At 36.9% G+C, this 17382-nt stretch overlaps 1 protein-coding gene across 4 annotated transcripts in view; it reads right to left on the reverse strand.

Annotated features, from left to right (window-relative positions):
* Positions 1–17152, reverse strand: part of LOC143020032 (serine/threonine-protein phosphatase 2A activator-like) — a 205428-nt gene extending 188276 nt beyond the window's left edge. For 3 of the 4 annotated variants that reach the window (XM_076176167.1, XM_076176165.1, XM_076176163.1), the window contains exon 1: positions 16856–17152. In XM_076176167.1, the coding sequence (XP_076032282.1) occupies positions 16856–16871 (16 nt within the window). In that variant the 5' untranslated portion in view covers positions 16872–17152. The remainder of the gene's footprint in view (positions 1–16855) is intronic. The other variant, XM_076176166.1, reaches the window with a different exon arrangement.
* Between the last annotated feature and the right edge of the window lie 230 nt (positions 17153–17382).

Here is a 17382-nt window from a genome sequence, read left to right on the forward strand (position 1 = left end):
ACCTCACTTGTACAACACTTGCTGACACAAACCAATACACAAACACTTGGACATACCTGCCCTCCAGTAACCCCACTCCCACCTCCCCAACCACAGCCAACACCCTTACCCACTCCCAATTTCCCTTTGCCCTTACCCCCGATTAGTACTCCCCTTCCTTTGTCCCCGATCTCTCCTTTCCCCCCCCTCTGACCCAGATCCTACACCTTCCCCACTACCACTGCAACCTCAACCCCAAACGGCAACATACAACACATACAAAACACACAACATCAACATATTACAACACAACATTGACGGTATTAACACTAAAAAACTTGAACTTGAACACTTTCTTAAACAACACAACATACACATTGCGATTTTACAAGAAACAAAACTAAGACACTCACACAAAACACCATCATTTCATAATTACACCACCATCAGACAAGACCGGACTGACGGCAATGGCGGTGGACTCATCACCCTGATCCACCACTCCATCTGTTTTGTGGACACAAGTGCCACAACCAAAATTCTCCTCCCTACCACAGATAACACAACAGAAACCCAATCCATTCGAATCCGCACAGGCAACAATTCAACACTGACAATAGTTAACATGTACATTCCCCCCCAATCATCCCCCACAGTTCCAAACACCTTCAGACCTCAACTTAGCCAACTAACCTCAATCCCCAACCTGATCATGGGTGGTGACTTCAACGCCAAGTCGTCTGCCTGGTATGTCGACAACCCTGACACAGACAGAGGGCTTGATATACAGACTCAATTCGACTCATTGACTATCATGAACAACACGCATAATCATACACATATCCCATACCAAGCCCTCTACACTCCCTCCTCTCCTGATATCACCTTTTGCTCCCCCTGCCTAACCCCAACAACATCATGGAGAGTGGTCGGAGCCCTTGGCTCTGACCACCTTCCAATCATCATCACCACCAAAACAAGATGCACCCCAGCTGGCCACAGACACACTTACACCAATTACAAGAGAGCTAACTGGGAAGCTTTTACTGAAGAGACAGAACAACATTTTGAAACACTTAACAGTACACCAATCACAAACATAAACAATGCTGTGCATGCTTTTAATACAATCATACAAAACGCAGACAAGAGATACATCCCTAGAGGCAACAGAAAATCACACAACCCCAACTTCACACCAGAAATCCAAGGCCTCATCAGACAACGTGACACACTTAAACACGATACCCCCACACCTATCCCTCAAAACATAGCAGACCAAATACAAACACTAAACACTGTGATTGCCAATAAAATACATGAACAAAAAACACAAAATTGGCAAAACTTTATCAATACACTTGATCACAAAATAAACACCAGCAAATTGTACAAAACACTCAACAGCATCACACTATCCAACACTTACACTACACGCTCTCACGCAGCAATAATCACAACAACAGATAATCTACCCTCAAACAGACAACAAGCAAACGCACTCATACGTCATTTTGCACAGACGAGCCATCTTACATCTCACCCTGACGACCGACGCACCATTTGACGTAAGAAAGACTTCCCCACAGACTCAGACTATACACCCTTCATAGACAGACAAAACTCATAATGCATAATCTCAAGCACTCATCTGCCTGTGGCCCTGATAACATAAGCAACATCCACCTAAAACACATTGGACCACAAGGTATACACGCACTCACAAACATTGCAAACTACAGTTATTCACACAACACTATACCCGACATCTGGAAGCATGGTAAAATAATCACCATTCCAAAACCGAACAAAGACCCAACAATCCCAACATCGCACCGCCCAATCACACTTCTCTGCACCCCCTCTAAAGTCATTGAACGCCTAATACTTAAACTTGTCACACCATATATTCCCCTTGCTGACTCACAACACGGTTTTAGGCCACTACACTCCACAAACACTCTTCTGACAAACCTCACACAAAGAATTTTAGATGGCATCAATTCAGATAGGCCCCACCACAGAACACTTCTTATAACATTGGACATTAGTAAAGCTTTTTATCCCCCGCCACAACCTAACAAATAAAATATATAACACAGACATGCACAATAACACCAAAAGATGGCTGGCCAATTATCTGGCAGGCAGGAATGCTCATGTGTCATATAATGGCCAATCATCGCACATCAGAAACATTAAGAATTGAATACCACAGGGCTCAGTTCTATCCCCCACATTATTTAATCTATACATGCATGACTTACCCACACCAGACACCTCAGAAATACAAATCTCTTCCTACGCAGATGACATAACAATCACATGCACACATCGTAACACAGACAAAGCTGCAGAAATAATCCAGCCTTACCTTGACACACTCAACACATGGTTCATCACAGACTCAAAATAGCTCCAACCAAATCTACAGCAACACTTCTCACCAACTGGACAAAAGAACACAAATACATACCTCATCTCTACATCAACAACACTCTAATACCACACACAAACACACCGAAAATTCTTGGTGTAACATACGATACATTCATGTCTTTCAAACAACACCTCACAAACATAAAAAACAAATGCACACCTAGACTTAACGCACTTAAGTCAATCACTGGAACAACATTTGGACAAAACAAAGAAACTAATATAACAATATACAAACAATGCATACGCTCAGTGATGAATTATGCGAGTCCTGCATGGGCTCCTAATCTCAGTGAGACACACCACAACACCCTTCAAATCATACAAAACAAAGCCCTAAAAACAATTACAGGCTGCACAAATACAACACCTACAGACCATTTACACCATGAAACAAAAGTCCTCAAAGTCAAGGACCACCTCGACATGAGAGGCACAGAAACACTTGCTGCAGCCACCACAAACACATCACACCCGCTACACTACATAGCAGAACACCCACACACACCAACAAACATTAAAACTACACCCAAAGACCTTTATTACGCACAGATACTCTCTTCTCTTCCTCCACAACCACCAAATACCAGCCTCCGGAAACATATTCATAATCATATCACTCACCGCTCCATTAACACACTGAAAGACAACACACTGCTGCATGCCAGACCCCCTGATATCCACCCTTCTGAATCCTCTCTCCCACGAAAGGACAGAGTCCACTTGGCCAGACTGCGATGCGGTCACCACCCAGCACTTCTAAGCTACCAGAAGAGGCTGGACGACCGTGTTGTGAACAGCTGCCCAGGATGTAACACTTCACCCCATACCATACAACACATAATGGAAGACTGCATTATACACAATCATGCACGCAAACAACACAACATACACTCTATAAAGGATTTGTGGGAAAACCCAGTTTCGGCTGTGGCCTTCCTTGGGGAGACGGGACTGCTCGGACAGACAGTCTAGGGAACGACAACAAAAAAACTTCAATTTCCTCCGAAGAGAAGTGACAAGACTGGTGCGTGAAGTGGTGCAAGATAAGTCTACGGGAGTACGGCAACCACAACCAAGAGTGTGTTGGTTTCAAAGGACGACAAGACGAGGAACGATGGGTCTACAACACTACGAGCAACTACTACGAGTGGAACAAAGCGATCTTCAAGGTGATCATCTACAAGAAGATCTTCAAGGCAGTGAGTAATGAGACTACGAAATGACGTCACTGGCGAAAGACAAGGCTGAAGAGGGACGTCGAAAGGAAGTCAAGTGACGTTGTAAGCAACACTACGTGGAGGCAGCCAAGCTAAAGCAAGGTATGAACAATTCAAACGCGAACGTGTTGAGGCATGAGGTTCATACCTCAAATATCAATATTCCGAAATTTACGGGGGAAGCAAATACCTATGGGGTCAACAAATACCTTAATTTGATAAGACACTCTTATTGTGAGTAAAAACATTACTGATAAAAAAAGAAAAATGGAAATTCTAAAGGAGAATATAGACCCTGTAAATGTAAGGGCTAGGTTTATCATTAATTTCCAGCAAATGGAAGAGATCAACCAATATGAAAATTATAAGAAAGCCTTCATTAAACATTTTATGTCTAAATGTGACCAGGATCCTATCAGGTCTTTGGTAAAAATGATTAAAGAAGTTAGAACAAGTGAAACAGACACAGAGTACTTAGCTAGATTAGATAGATGGTCAAAAGACATGAATTCTATCTTGAAAGATTCAGACTGGATAGAAAGATCTAGTGACAAAATGAAAATTTCTCAGGTAATCAAATTGATCACATTTGGATTGTTAGCCAAAAATTCTGATGACTTAACAGCAGAAAAGCTGTATAAAGATCTTAAGTCAAATATAAGTTTAGGAGAAGTGGATTATCTTCTTCAAGGATACAGTGAGACCAGAACGATAAACCCATATGGAATGACCATGTGGCCAACATAGGAACTCTAGAGAGTTGAGAAAAGCTGAAGTAGGACATAGACGGCATGTTAGAAGTCCATCCAGGGATGCTAAAATTCTGTTTTAATTGTAATACCTGGGGACACAAAGCACAAGAATGTTTTTATGGAATTATTTGCAGAAATTGCAAATACGAGGGTCATACGGAGTATCAATGTAGGAACCCACCATTCTGTATATATAATAAGATAGGTCATAGGACTCTTGAATGCCAAAATTTTCGAATATCCCCAGAGCTGAGAGGAAGACCCCCAGACACAGAATAAACAATTTCAGAACTTCCCATATATATATATACACCGATAGACGGTAGTGTGTTAAATATGGGAATACAAGAGAGATGAAAGAAACTGACAAACTGATAATTACTGTTGGAACAACTTCTGTAGGACCTCTCATTGCGGGTAGAGTGTTCAATAAGCCTATTCAAATATTTATTGATACAGGGTCTGTAGTTCATGTAATTACCAGTAAAGTTTTAAACCAGTTGAACCCAGGAGTGAAAATGTTGGAACCAATCCGTTACTCATTGCAAGGAGTAACTGGAAATCAGTTAAAACCATTAGGTAAGGTTGAACTAAAAGTTATCTTATATACTAATGAACATTTGTATATTCCAGTGATAGTGGTAGAAGAATCTGTTTTTCCAGATTTATTGATAGGATTTGCAACTATGAGAAAAGAAAACATGGTAATATGTCCTGCTGACTTAGGGATTTTAGTGAAGTCACAGTTAATCCCATTTTTTAATCAACCAGACTTAAGACCAGTGACAGGAATCAATGAATTGCTAGATAACATTTCTATCTTAGATAACGAGGCCGAGCAGTCCAGACCAACAGAAAGTAAAGCAACTTGTGAACCTAACTCAAATGTTCAGGAAATCCCAGAAATTACTAAATTATCAACAACTGAAGCTTTGCTAATTGTAGATGGTGGTGTAATAAAGTCGACATTGTTGCATCAGTCAATTAATAAGGTGGAAGTGTGTTTCAAAGGAGTCAATGTAGACTCTGAAATAATTACAGTCCCAGAATCAATTAAAATAAAAGGGTTGAAGTGGGACTCAGGGATTTATAAGCCAAATAAGAACAGAGTAGAAGTACTAGTAATTAACACTATGAATAAGGAGATAATTTTAAGGAAAGGTACACTAATAGGATGTTTTCAGGTGTGTACAAAACCCATTAAGATTTTAAATGAGAGTAGTGAGGAGATAGAATTACCAATTTCATCAATCTGTTCAGTTCAAGAAGGAATAGATTTAAGAAATTGATATAAAGATTTATTAAAATCAACTAATTGCCCTGAGTTGGATGAAAGTTTATTTGCTTTGCTTGTAAAGTACAATAAAGCAATTGCTTTGCCGGGAGATGCCTTAGGCAAAACAACTGTTTTAAAACACCTTCTCTCCTCCCAATACCTCAACTTATAAAAATAATTAAGTCAGCAAAGAAGGATTGGAACTTTGAACCTTTCTTTGAGGAAGCTAATGTAGCATTATATTATCCATTGCTAAATTCCCACTTAAATGTAACTTCAGTGATAATAGAAATTCCTTTTTCTTCCAACCTAAGATTTAACTTATTCAAATTGATACCCTTCCCATTGAAGGTAAATGGTTCATTATATGAAGTAGATATTCCAGTTGTAGATCCAATCAATTACATCCTTTCTGTAGACAACCTAAAAGAAAGCATGATCTCTAATGATAAATTAAATGATTGTAAAAAAGTTAATAAGAATCTTTATCTTTGTCATTCTTCTCTTTTTGTGTTTCGGGAAGCTTTAAAAAATTCATGTGAAGCTTCTCTGGTTAGAAATATGTCTGTGATGAATAAGTATCATTATAGGAAAATTCTGTTAGACAAGATTTATCATAGTAACATCCAAGGATCCCATTATATATATTTCCCTAATACAACCAAAATATCCATCAATTGTAATGGCCTAAGTCCTAAGTTGGAAGTGGTTGAAGGTCTTATCTCAGTTGTTGATACTTGTGAATTACATTGAGGTCCTATTTCCACTATTGCAAATACCCTTAATACCATACACTTAACTGATGAATCATACATGGTATCATTTAACTTAACATTGCCTGAACACTCACCTCCTTTGAAAATTAAGAGAAGATCATTGTCAAGATCTCCCTCAAATGATTATTATAAACCAACTATTATTCTGGGTGTACTTTTTTCTTCAGTATTATTGTCTGCATTGATTTCAATTGTTGTATTCTGGAGATTGGCTCTGTTAAAACCCATTAACCATGTATCTGCTTAATTACATGTATTATGTATTATTCACTATTATTTGCATGAATTATTGGATACTACTATCATCTTTCCATTTAATCTGCTTGAATTATTTTGTGCATTTTTGAGGGTTGCTTATTTAATATATAGTAGGTTAACTTATTAGAATGACTTTCAAGTATATATTAGCAAGCCCTGTAAGAGGGAAATAAGAAATTGGTCGGGACGACCAACGGTAGCTGCCAAGCCCTGTAAGAGGCCGGTAGAGGTAGACATTTAAGGTAAATCAGAGTAGATCGAAAGGTAGATGGAGAACGAATGCTAATCCAGGGTCAGTTGTTATGAATACTTATGAAAACAACGGCCGACAGGCGTCAAGGATAGCTGAGTCAGACTCACGCCTTGTATATATTTAAAAGTGCTGAGTGTAGGTTGAATGAGAGTGTCGCCTGGTGTTCGAAATATTATTAAATAGAGGTGATTGATTATAATGACGCTGATGTACAAAATTTGTAAGCAGACAAGCCATTTTTGTTACGACATAATGCTTACATTGTGACATAGTTTAGAAGAGTATAACAGCCTCTCTAATTGGAGAAAAAGGTGGAGAAAAATCATTGGTGCAGAAAGGAAAAGTCACGCCCTTAAGGTGTGGCACTTATTTGAGAAGTAAAAGACTATTGGATGAATGAAAGAGTGATGTCAGAACGAAGGTGGCTTGACGTTATGTAGAGAGTTCCGGATGGGATTCTCGAGGTGTACTGATTTAGACCAACAAGCATCAGAACGACTACACCTATTTTATTCACCCCTCAAGAACTACTTTAGAACAAAGAGAATAGAAACGCTCTCTAAGGAGACGACGGGGGGTGACACACTAAAATCAACTTAAGCACAGGCTTTATGCAACAGAAGGGAACTTTGATTACAGTCTACAAACAGTTCATAAGAACCATACAGCTTGGTTCCTAAAATATATATATATATATTATATATATATATATAAAATAAAATAAATAAAAATAAATAAATCAAATAAATCTTACAAACTATACAAAATAAAACAATGACAATGACTAGATAATGCACCAAAACCACTATAATAGTGGTTATTATAGTGACTATAATAAACCATCTACCCTCAGATCAAAATAAATCTCATTGGATATCACATGAAAATGACTAACATATTCACACCCAATTCATGAGGCCCCTGTAAGAGGCCGGTAGATGGAGGTAGACAATTAGGTAGATGGAGAACGAATGCTAATTCAATATCAGTGTTATGAAACACCGGCCGACTCTGAAGTGCTGAGTCGGGGATTTGTTTAGTCGCCGTCCTGTCTATGTAAACAAACGACAGACGACCGACGAGATTGTTGAATGTTGATACAGAGGTGACTGTAATAATGCTGATGTAAGCGATTAGCCAACTCCGTTTCGACATAATGCTTATGTCGTAATGTTACTAGAAGGCCGTAACAGCTTCTCGGATTGGAGAAAAATGTGTACGAGGAGAAAATATTATTGGACAAAAAGGAAAAGGCACGCCCTTAAGGTGTGGCACTTGTTTGAGAAGTAAAAGACTATTGGATGGAAAAAAGTGACGTCAGAACGAAGGTGGCTAGATGCGACTTTGAGAATTCCTCTGGGGACTTCTCGAGTGTGTACTGATTGAGACCAACACGTTCACTGAAAGGATAATTTCACTTTCATTCACCCTCAATTGGAACTTAGGCAGGGGGCCCACTGAATAAGATGAACTTGGAAGTTAGTGAAACTGACGTAACGAAGGCATGGGGCCTTTGTGACGAGTGAATTACGAGACTAACATTAAGAAGGAATTAGAAGTGTTATTAGTCGTGGTGGAACAGTGGTGATAGAGGGTGACAGTGGTGAACAGCGGTGCGACGAACTGGGTGTTAAACACACCTCCGAAGAGATTATAAGACGGGTGCAAGCAAGATAGACTGGTGCGAAGTGGTGCGAGAAAGTCTACGGGAATACGGCAGCCACAATCAAGAGTGTGTTGGTTTCAAGAGACGAGGAATGAGGGATCTACAAACTACGAGCAACTACTATTACGAGTGGATACGAGTGGAACCAGCAAATCTTCAAGGTGATCCATCTACAAGACGGTCTTCAACTGAGGAACAACGTCGCTGACGAATGACAAGGCTGAGGAAGGAGGACGTCAAGATAGAAGTTGACATCGCGAAGTGACATCGCAAGCAAATACGTGGAGGCAGCCAGGTTAAAGTAAGTTATGACCACCCAGAATTCGAACGTGTTGAGGCATGAGGTCCATACTTCAAATATCACTATCCCCAAATTCACGGGGGAAGCAAATACCTATGGGGTCAACAAATATCTTAATTTGATAGACACTCTTATTGTAAGTAAAAATATAATGGACGAAAAAAGAAAAATAGAGGTTCTGAAGGAGAAAATCGACCCTGTAAATGTAAGGGCTAGGTTTATCATTAATTTCCAGCAAATGGAAGAGATCAACCAATATGAAGCTTATAAGAAAGCCTTCATTAAACATTTTATGTCCAAATGTGACCAGGATCCTATTAGGTCTTTAGTCAAGATGATAAAAGAAGTTAGGACAAGTGAAACAGACACAGAGTACTTAGCTAGATTAGATAGATGGTAAAAAGACATGAATTCTATCTTGAAAGATTCAGACTGGATAGTAAGATCTAGTGACAAAATGAAAATTTCTCAGGTCATCAAATTGATTACCTTTGGCTTATTAGCAAAAAATTCTGATGACTTAACAGCAGAAAAGCTGTACAAAGATCTTAAGTCAAACATAAGTTTAGGAGAAGTAGATTATCTTCTTCAAGGATACAGTGAGACCAGAACAATTAACCCATACAGTATGTAATGCCCGTAAGCCAACATAGGAATTCAAGAGAGTTTAAGAAAACAGAAGTAGGACATAGACGGCATGTTAGAAGTCCATCCAGGGATGCTAGAATCCTATGTTTTAATTGTAATACCTGGGGACACAAATCACAAGAATGTTTTTATGGAACCATTTGCAGAAATTGCAAATACAAGGGTCACACGGAGTATCAATGTAGGAACCCACCATTCTGTATTTATCATAATAAGATATGTCATAGGACTCATGAATGCCGAAATTTTCGGGTACCCCCAGGGCTAAGAGGAAAACCCCCAGACACAGAATAAATAATTTCAGAACTCCCCATATATATACCGATAGGCAGTATTGTGTTAAATATGGGAATACAAGAGAGATGAAAGAAACTGACAAACTGATAATTACTGTTGGAAAAACTTCTGTAGGACCTCTCATTGCGGGTAGAGTGTTCAATAAGCCTATTCAAATATTTATTGATACAGGGTCTGTAGTTCATGTAATTACTAGTAAAGTTTTAAACCAGTTGAACCCAGGAGTGAAAATGTTGGAACCAATCCGTTACTCATTGCAAGGAGTAACTGGAAATAAGTTAAAAACATTAGGTAAGGTTGAACTAGAAGTTATCTTATATACTAATGAACATTTGTATATTCCAGTGATAGTGGTAGAAGAATCTGTTTTTCCAGATTTATTGATAGGATTTGCAACTATGAGAAAAGAAAACATGGTAATATGTCCTGCTGACTTAGGGATTTTAGTGAAGTCACAGTTAATCCCATTTTTTAATCAACCAGACTTAAGACCAGTGACAGGAATCAATGAATTGCTAGATAACATTTCTATTTTAGGTAACGAGGCCAAGCGGTCCAGACCAACAGAAAGTAAAGCAACTTGTGAACCCAACTAAGGTGTTCAGGAAATCCCAGAAATTACTAAATTATCAACGACTGAAGCCTTGCTAATTGTAGATGGTGACATAACAAGGTCGACATTGTTACATCCCATGTCAATTAATGAGGTTGAAGTGTGTTTGAAAGGAGTCAATGTAGACTCTGAAATAATTACAGTCCCTGAATCAATTAAAATTAAAGGATTGAAGTGGGACTCAGGGATTTATAAGTCAAATAATAATAGAGTAGAAGTACTAGTAATTAACACTATGAATAAGGAGATAGTTTTAAGGAAGGGTACACAAATAGGATGTTTTCAGGTGTGCATTAAACCCATTAAGATTTTAAATGAGAATAGTGAGGAGATAAAATGACCAACATCAATCTGTTCAGTTCAAGAAGGAATACTTAAGAAATAGATATAAAGAATTATTACAATCAACTAATTGCCCTGAGTTGGATGAAAGTTTACTTGCTTTGCTTGTGAAGCACAATAAAGCAATTGCTTTGCCGGGGGATGCCTTAGGCAAAACAACTGTTTTAAAACATCATATTAAGTTAAAACCAGTAACACAACCTATCTACATACCCGCCTACAGAGTTCTTCACTCTAAATTAGCAATAGTAGATAAACTGATCACTGAAATGTTATCACAGGATATTATTGAACATAGTAAAAGTGAGTGGAACTTTCCTTTGATTTTGATGCCAAAGTCAGATGGTACTATGCGCCCAGTGATAGACTATAGGGAATTAAATAAGCACACCATTCGTGATAGGTTACCATTACCCATTATGGGTGACATTTTGAGAAGTTTGGGAACTGAGAATAGATATTTTAGCACAATAGATATCAAATCAGCTTTTTGGCAAATAGAGTTGCATGAAGACTCAAGAGAGTTCACAGCATTTTCTACTTCAACAGGACATTATGAGTTCAAGAGAATGCCATTTGGGTTATGTAATAGTCCATTAACTTACATGAGATTAATGAATACTATTCTAGATGGATTGTTAGGAAACACTGCCAGTGTTTTTCTAGATGACATTTTAATAGTTTCTCAGACAGCAGTGGAGCACTTTAAGAAATTAGATTTGATATTCTCAAGACTAGGAGAAGCAGGGTTAAAAGTAAAACTTGAAAAATGTAAGTTCTTGCAAGACAGTGTCATTTATTTAGGACATAAGATAGACAGACATGGACTTAGTACAGTGAATTCAAAGGTTGACGCTGTCAAGAATTTTCCGGTTCCGACCAATGTAGACAAGGTTAGGAGCTTTTTAGGATTGACAGGTTATTATAGAAAATTCATTCAACGATATGCTGACATTGCTAATCCACTAAGTTCTTTGTTGAGAAAGGACTCAAAGTTCATATGGGGACCTGCACAGCAAGAAGCTTTTGACAAGTTGAAAGATAAGCTCACGAGTTCACCCATCCTAATTTTCCCTGATTATGAAAAAGAATTCATTCTTTGTACTGATGCATCTGACATAGGATTAGGAGGCATACTGATGCAAGAGAGAAATGGAACTTTGAAACCCATAGCTTACACATCAAGACTTTGTAATAGTGTGGAGAGAAAGTACTCTATAACAGAAAGAGAAACTTTAGCAGTAATTTATTCTTTAGAAAATTTTAGGGATATGATACTAGGATATCCAATCAGAGTTTGGACTGATCATACAGCTATTCAGAACTTATTTAAGCATAAGAATCTTAGGGGCAGACTTGCTAGGTGGTTTGCAATACTTCAGTGCTATGAAGTTCAATTTGAATATATTCCTGGTAAAAAGAATGCTGCAGCAGATGCACTTTCTAGAAACATTAGTCAACCAATGACTGGGTTGATTAGTTTTATTTGTAGTATAGAGGAATTAGTAACTTTAGATGAGGAAATGCTAATAAGAGAACAGAGAGATGATGAGACATGCGATTCATTAATCCAGCATTTGATGAATCCAAGAGAAGATCCTCCAAAGCTACCAAAGGGGTATAAGATAGAGGAATTTCATTTGATTAATGGAATTTTGTATAGGAAAACAGTTGTAAGTGGGAAAGACATTTCTAGAGGCCAAGTAAATCAGTTGGTTATACCACAAACTCTTGTAAATGAGATATTGAAGTTACTTCATGATAGTGATTGTAGTTCACATCCAGGAAAGGGTAAAACTTATAGACAAGCACAACTTAAATACTTTTGGCCAGGTATGAAGAAATCTATATATGATTATATAGAAAAGTGTGTAAAATGTGTTAAGGTGAAAGGAAATACACCAAAACCTGCTCCTATACTCACCTATCCCACTCCACAGAAACCTTGGGAAAGAGTTCACATTGACACATTGGAATTACCTATGTCTGAGAATGGATATAAATATCTATTTGTTGCTATTATTTTTCAAGATTCTGTATATTACAACCCATAGTCAATAAGAAAGCTGAAACTATTGCTTCAGTAATCTATGATCAGATAATCTGTAATTTCACTACACCTAAAATCTTAGTTTCAGATAATGGAACTGAATTTAATAACAAAATCTTGGAAAATTTATATAGTGTATTCCATATCAAAAAAGTAAATGTCTTAGTGAATCATCCACAAAGTAATGGGGTGGTAGAAAGGTTAAAACAAAAAAACAAAAACAAAAATTATATGTCTTAGAACTCTGATAAGTCCTCATAGTGTAACTTGGGATACTTGGATTCCTTGTGTTAAGTGTACCCTGAACAATCAAATTAATGTAGCAACAGGTGATACACCTCATTTTATAATTTTTGGGGAGGACAAAACTCTGCCATATGAAATGTTGACTGCAGACCAGAAACCCATATATAATATTGATGATTATATATCAAATAGGATAAATACTTTTCAAAGTATACACCAAAGAGTTAGGGAACATATGCAGGTGTATTCACAAGAGATGAAAAGGCAACAACACAAAATAGCTCATAAACTAGAATTGAAAATTGGAGATTTAGTAATGGTCAAACTAACTTCACCCAATAATAAACTTTCACCAAGGTACACTGGTCCATATAGGGTAATTGATTCTGCAGGTGGGAACAAATTTAGACTTAAACATTTAGAAACAAGGGAAGAATTGATAGGACATTTAGATGACATGAGGAAAATAAGGTTGCAGATCTATGAAGATGATTGTAGTGATACCCTGTGTATCAATGTTGAGAACCCTGAAGAGTATAGGGAATATTTTGACTGTATTCTGTATGAATTGAATATTAATCTTGATGTATTTTACAGATGAAGACTGCCTTATTAATAATATTAAGTTTGGTGAGTGCCATGGACTGGAATCCGATTCGTCCTGGAGCATTGGTACATCATCAAGGTAACCTAATCTTGGTGGATAAGGTAGTAAGAGTAGTTCTTGATTACAAGAATATAACAAAAATTAAAGAAGATGTGGACTTCATAAGAGAGAAATTAAAGGTGTTAAAACAGAACATTTCCAGTAAAGATGTTCAAAGTAAACTTGATAATAAGATAAAGGAAATAGAGGACAAATTGTATATCATAGGTTCAAATTTCAAAAGCAATGATAGACAAAAGAGAAGTGTAATAGTAGTGGCTTTAGGAGCTCTTGCTGGATTGGGAATTGCCAATTTTGCCTTCCTTGCTGATTTAAAACTTTCCATTAATAAATTGAAGGAAAAGGTTGCAAAAATTGATGATTTACAAACAAGCATTAAAAACATTGAGGAAATGATCTCTGATATTTCAGATAACTTAGAGAATCTCAGTTTGAAACAAAGTGAACAAGAGAATACAATGCAACTTTTCTTGTTACTCAATACTATGCATTTGAAATTATCTGAGATGCAAGTTCAGTTGGAATCTTTTGTACAAGATTTAGTTATGGCAAATTCGGGTCAAGTAACTTCTTCTCTCCTTCCAATACCTCAACTCATTAAAATAATTAATTCAGCAAGGAAGGATTGGAACTTTGAACCTTTCTTTGAGGAAGCTAATGTGGCCTTATATTACCCATTATTGACCTCATACTTAAATATAACCTCAGTGATAATAGAAATTCCTTTTTCATCAAGCATGAAATTTAACTTATTCAAATTGATACCTTTCCCATTGAAGGTAAATGGTTCATTATATGAAGTAGATATTCCAGTTGTAGATCCAATCAATTACATCCTTTCTGTAGACAATCTAAAAGAAAGCATGATCTCTAATGATAAATTAAATGATTGTAAAAGAGTTAATAAGAATCTTTATCTTTGTCATTCTTCTCTTTTTGTGTTCCGTGAAGCTTTGAAAAATTCATGTGAAGCTTCTCTGGTTAGGAATGTGTCTGTTATGAACAATTGCCATTATAAAAAAAATTCTGTAGACCAAATTCCTCATTGTAACATATATGGATCTCATTATCTGTTTTTCCCTAACAAGACAAAAATATCAATCAATGGTCCCGGGTTGAGTCCTAAATTGGATTTGGTTGAAGGTCTTATCTCTGTAATTGATACCTGTGAATTGCATGGAGACATTATTTCCACCATTTCTAATACCCTTAATTAATACCATGCATTTAACAGAAGATTCATATATTTCAACCTTCAACTTCACACTGCCTGAAAACTCACCTCCTTTGAAAATTAAGAGATCATTGTCAAGATCTCCCTCAAATGATTTTCCTATTACAACAATTATTCTTATACCATTTCTTTCAATGTTATTGTCTGCACTGATTGCCATTGTTGTATTCCGGAGGTTGACTCTGTCAAAACCCATTAACCATATTAACCATGTGTCTGCTTAATTTGCTTTTATGTATTATTCACAATTGAAAATAGTGTTCTGAGTGAATTTTGCAAATTATTTTACTTGCAATTTATTTTGATTTATGCCTTATATAGTTTGCATGCATGTTATTTACATTTAATCTGTTTGAACTATTTTGTGCATTTTGGAGGGTTGCTTATATCTTTGATATACAATTTTATGCAATGGTAGATTAGCTCATTAGGATGAATTCTGAATATATATTAGCAAGCCCTGTAAGAGCCCCCTTCAAGTAAGACCACCAAACTTAACCCCTTCACTCCAGGCCAAAATCTCGCGTCATGATACTCGCATTATAAAAAATAAAGTTACTGCTGTATTTTGCTCGTTCTCTTTCATCCATGAATTTTGATAACCATAGAAAATATGATGAAGCAAGTTTACAGAGTATGGGGGTCATGCAGGTACAACTACAATATATATAATCAAGACGCCGACATCGGTATCCTCGTGTACCCACTTGCCCCTCATGACGCCTACGTAGGCGTCATCGTATGGAAGGGGTTAACACTCCACCCCCTACTCACCTACCACCCAACAGAAAAATCTATCTCAAGAGAAGGAAGAACTATACTAGCATGTTTTTCAAGACACCAGTAATGGCACAGAGTAGGCCTGGCCACAGAATCAATCTGCCCTTGATACAACTATAGTTGTCCAAAGGGGGAAAAGGAGGGGGGGGCAATTGCACTTCCCCTTTAAAATCCAGGGTGTGTTTGAAACTTTGTCGGTTATCACTTATAGTTTTGTTAAATTTTTAATTTATAGAATATCAGATTGGCTCCTTGAAACGCAATCTTTGTTTGGACAATTTATGGATTCACCCAACTATATAAGTTGATTGCTATAAATTGACCCTTTGTTTTGATACATGCAGACATCAACGAAATTAAAGTACAATAAATTTGTCTACTCTAACCTAACCTACCTTTGGTGGGCCAACTTGGTTAAGTAGATGGACAAAGTTGGTGATGGGCCGAGTTGACCCTATACCTAAATACATGACTATGCAGCCAATCTGAAGTATCTTTACATAACTCTATACCATTAACCATGTATGTATAATATTTCTATTTTGTTCCCTCTACAAAAATTCCTGTGGATGCCTCTGGGCCTGGATGCAGCCATCACAGAGGCTAGGCTCCTTTCCTGTATTAAGTATACTTCAAAACACCATATTTAACATTGCTTCACAATCACACTATTCCTTGACAACATATTTCTTCCCTAAGTGACGTACAGACCTGTTCAGTAGGTGTTGCTTAATACGTGGGAGCTGTGGGCTTCTTGCAACAGACATGGGACTAGTTTGATTGATAAAATATGGCATGTTTATGATGTTCTGGAATGATATTCAGGGTATTATCTGGGGGGGGGGCGTAAGTTATCCAAGGAGAATCAATCGAATTACTATCGAGTAGATCCTATTCTTATAATAATAATTCTAACATTGAGTTTCAGCAATACATTGCATCCTTTATTTCCCTTACAATCATTCATGGATTATATATCTAGTGTTTGTCCTTACTAACCGAGGAGTGAGCTCATATATGCACACATGTTATTGCATCGATCAAAAAATGCTGCTTACCACAATCGAAATCCATTTTGATTTACTGCTGCATAACACACGAACCTATGAGTTCATAACTGTTGAACTTCCTTCTACTTTCGGCAAGCACTCGGTCTTGGTTTAAGGCCCGTATTGCAGTGCAGTTTTCATAAGCAGCCCCAAATTTGGGATGTAGTATTGTAAACAGACCAAATTTATGAATAACATAAGGTTAGTTATAACTTCTAAAAATGACACCTTATAATCTTATGACAATAAATATGTTTCAACCCATTATCTAAATATATTGTAGCTACAGTTTCAAAACATTGGAGCATTTATGCAATTTTTGAACATATACTATAGGTACGTGTGTATACACACACACACACACACACACACACACATATATATATATATATATATATATATATATATATATATATATATATATATATATATATATATACATATATATATATATATATATATATATACACACACACATGTATATATATATATATATACACACACATATGTATATATATATATATATACACACATAT

This window comes from Oratosquilla oratoria, chromosome 38 (genome assembly GCF_046742065.1).
Source record: "Oratosquilla oratoria isolate Oo_2021 chromosome 38, ASM4674206v1, whole genome shotgun sequence".
Classification (NCBI taxonomy): Eukaryota; Metazoa; Arthropoda; class Malacostraca; order Stomatopoda; family Squillidae; genus Oratosquilla; species Oratosquilla oratoria.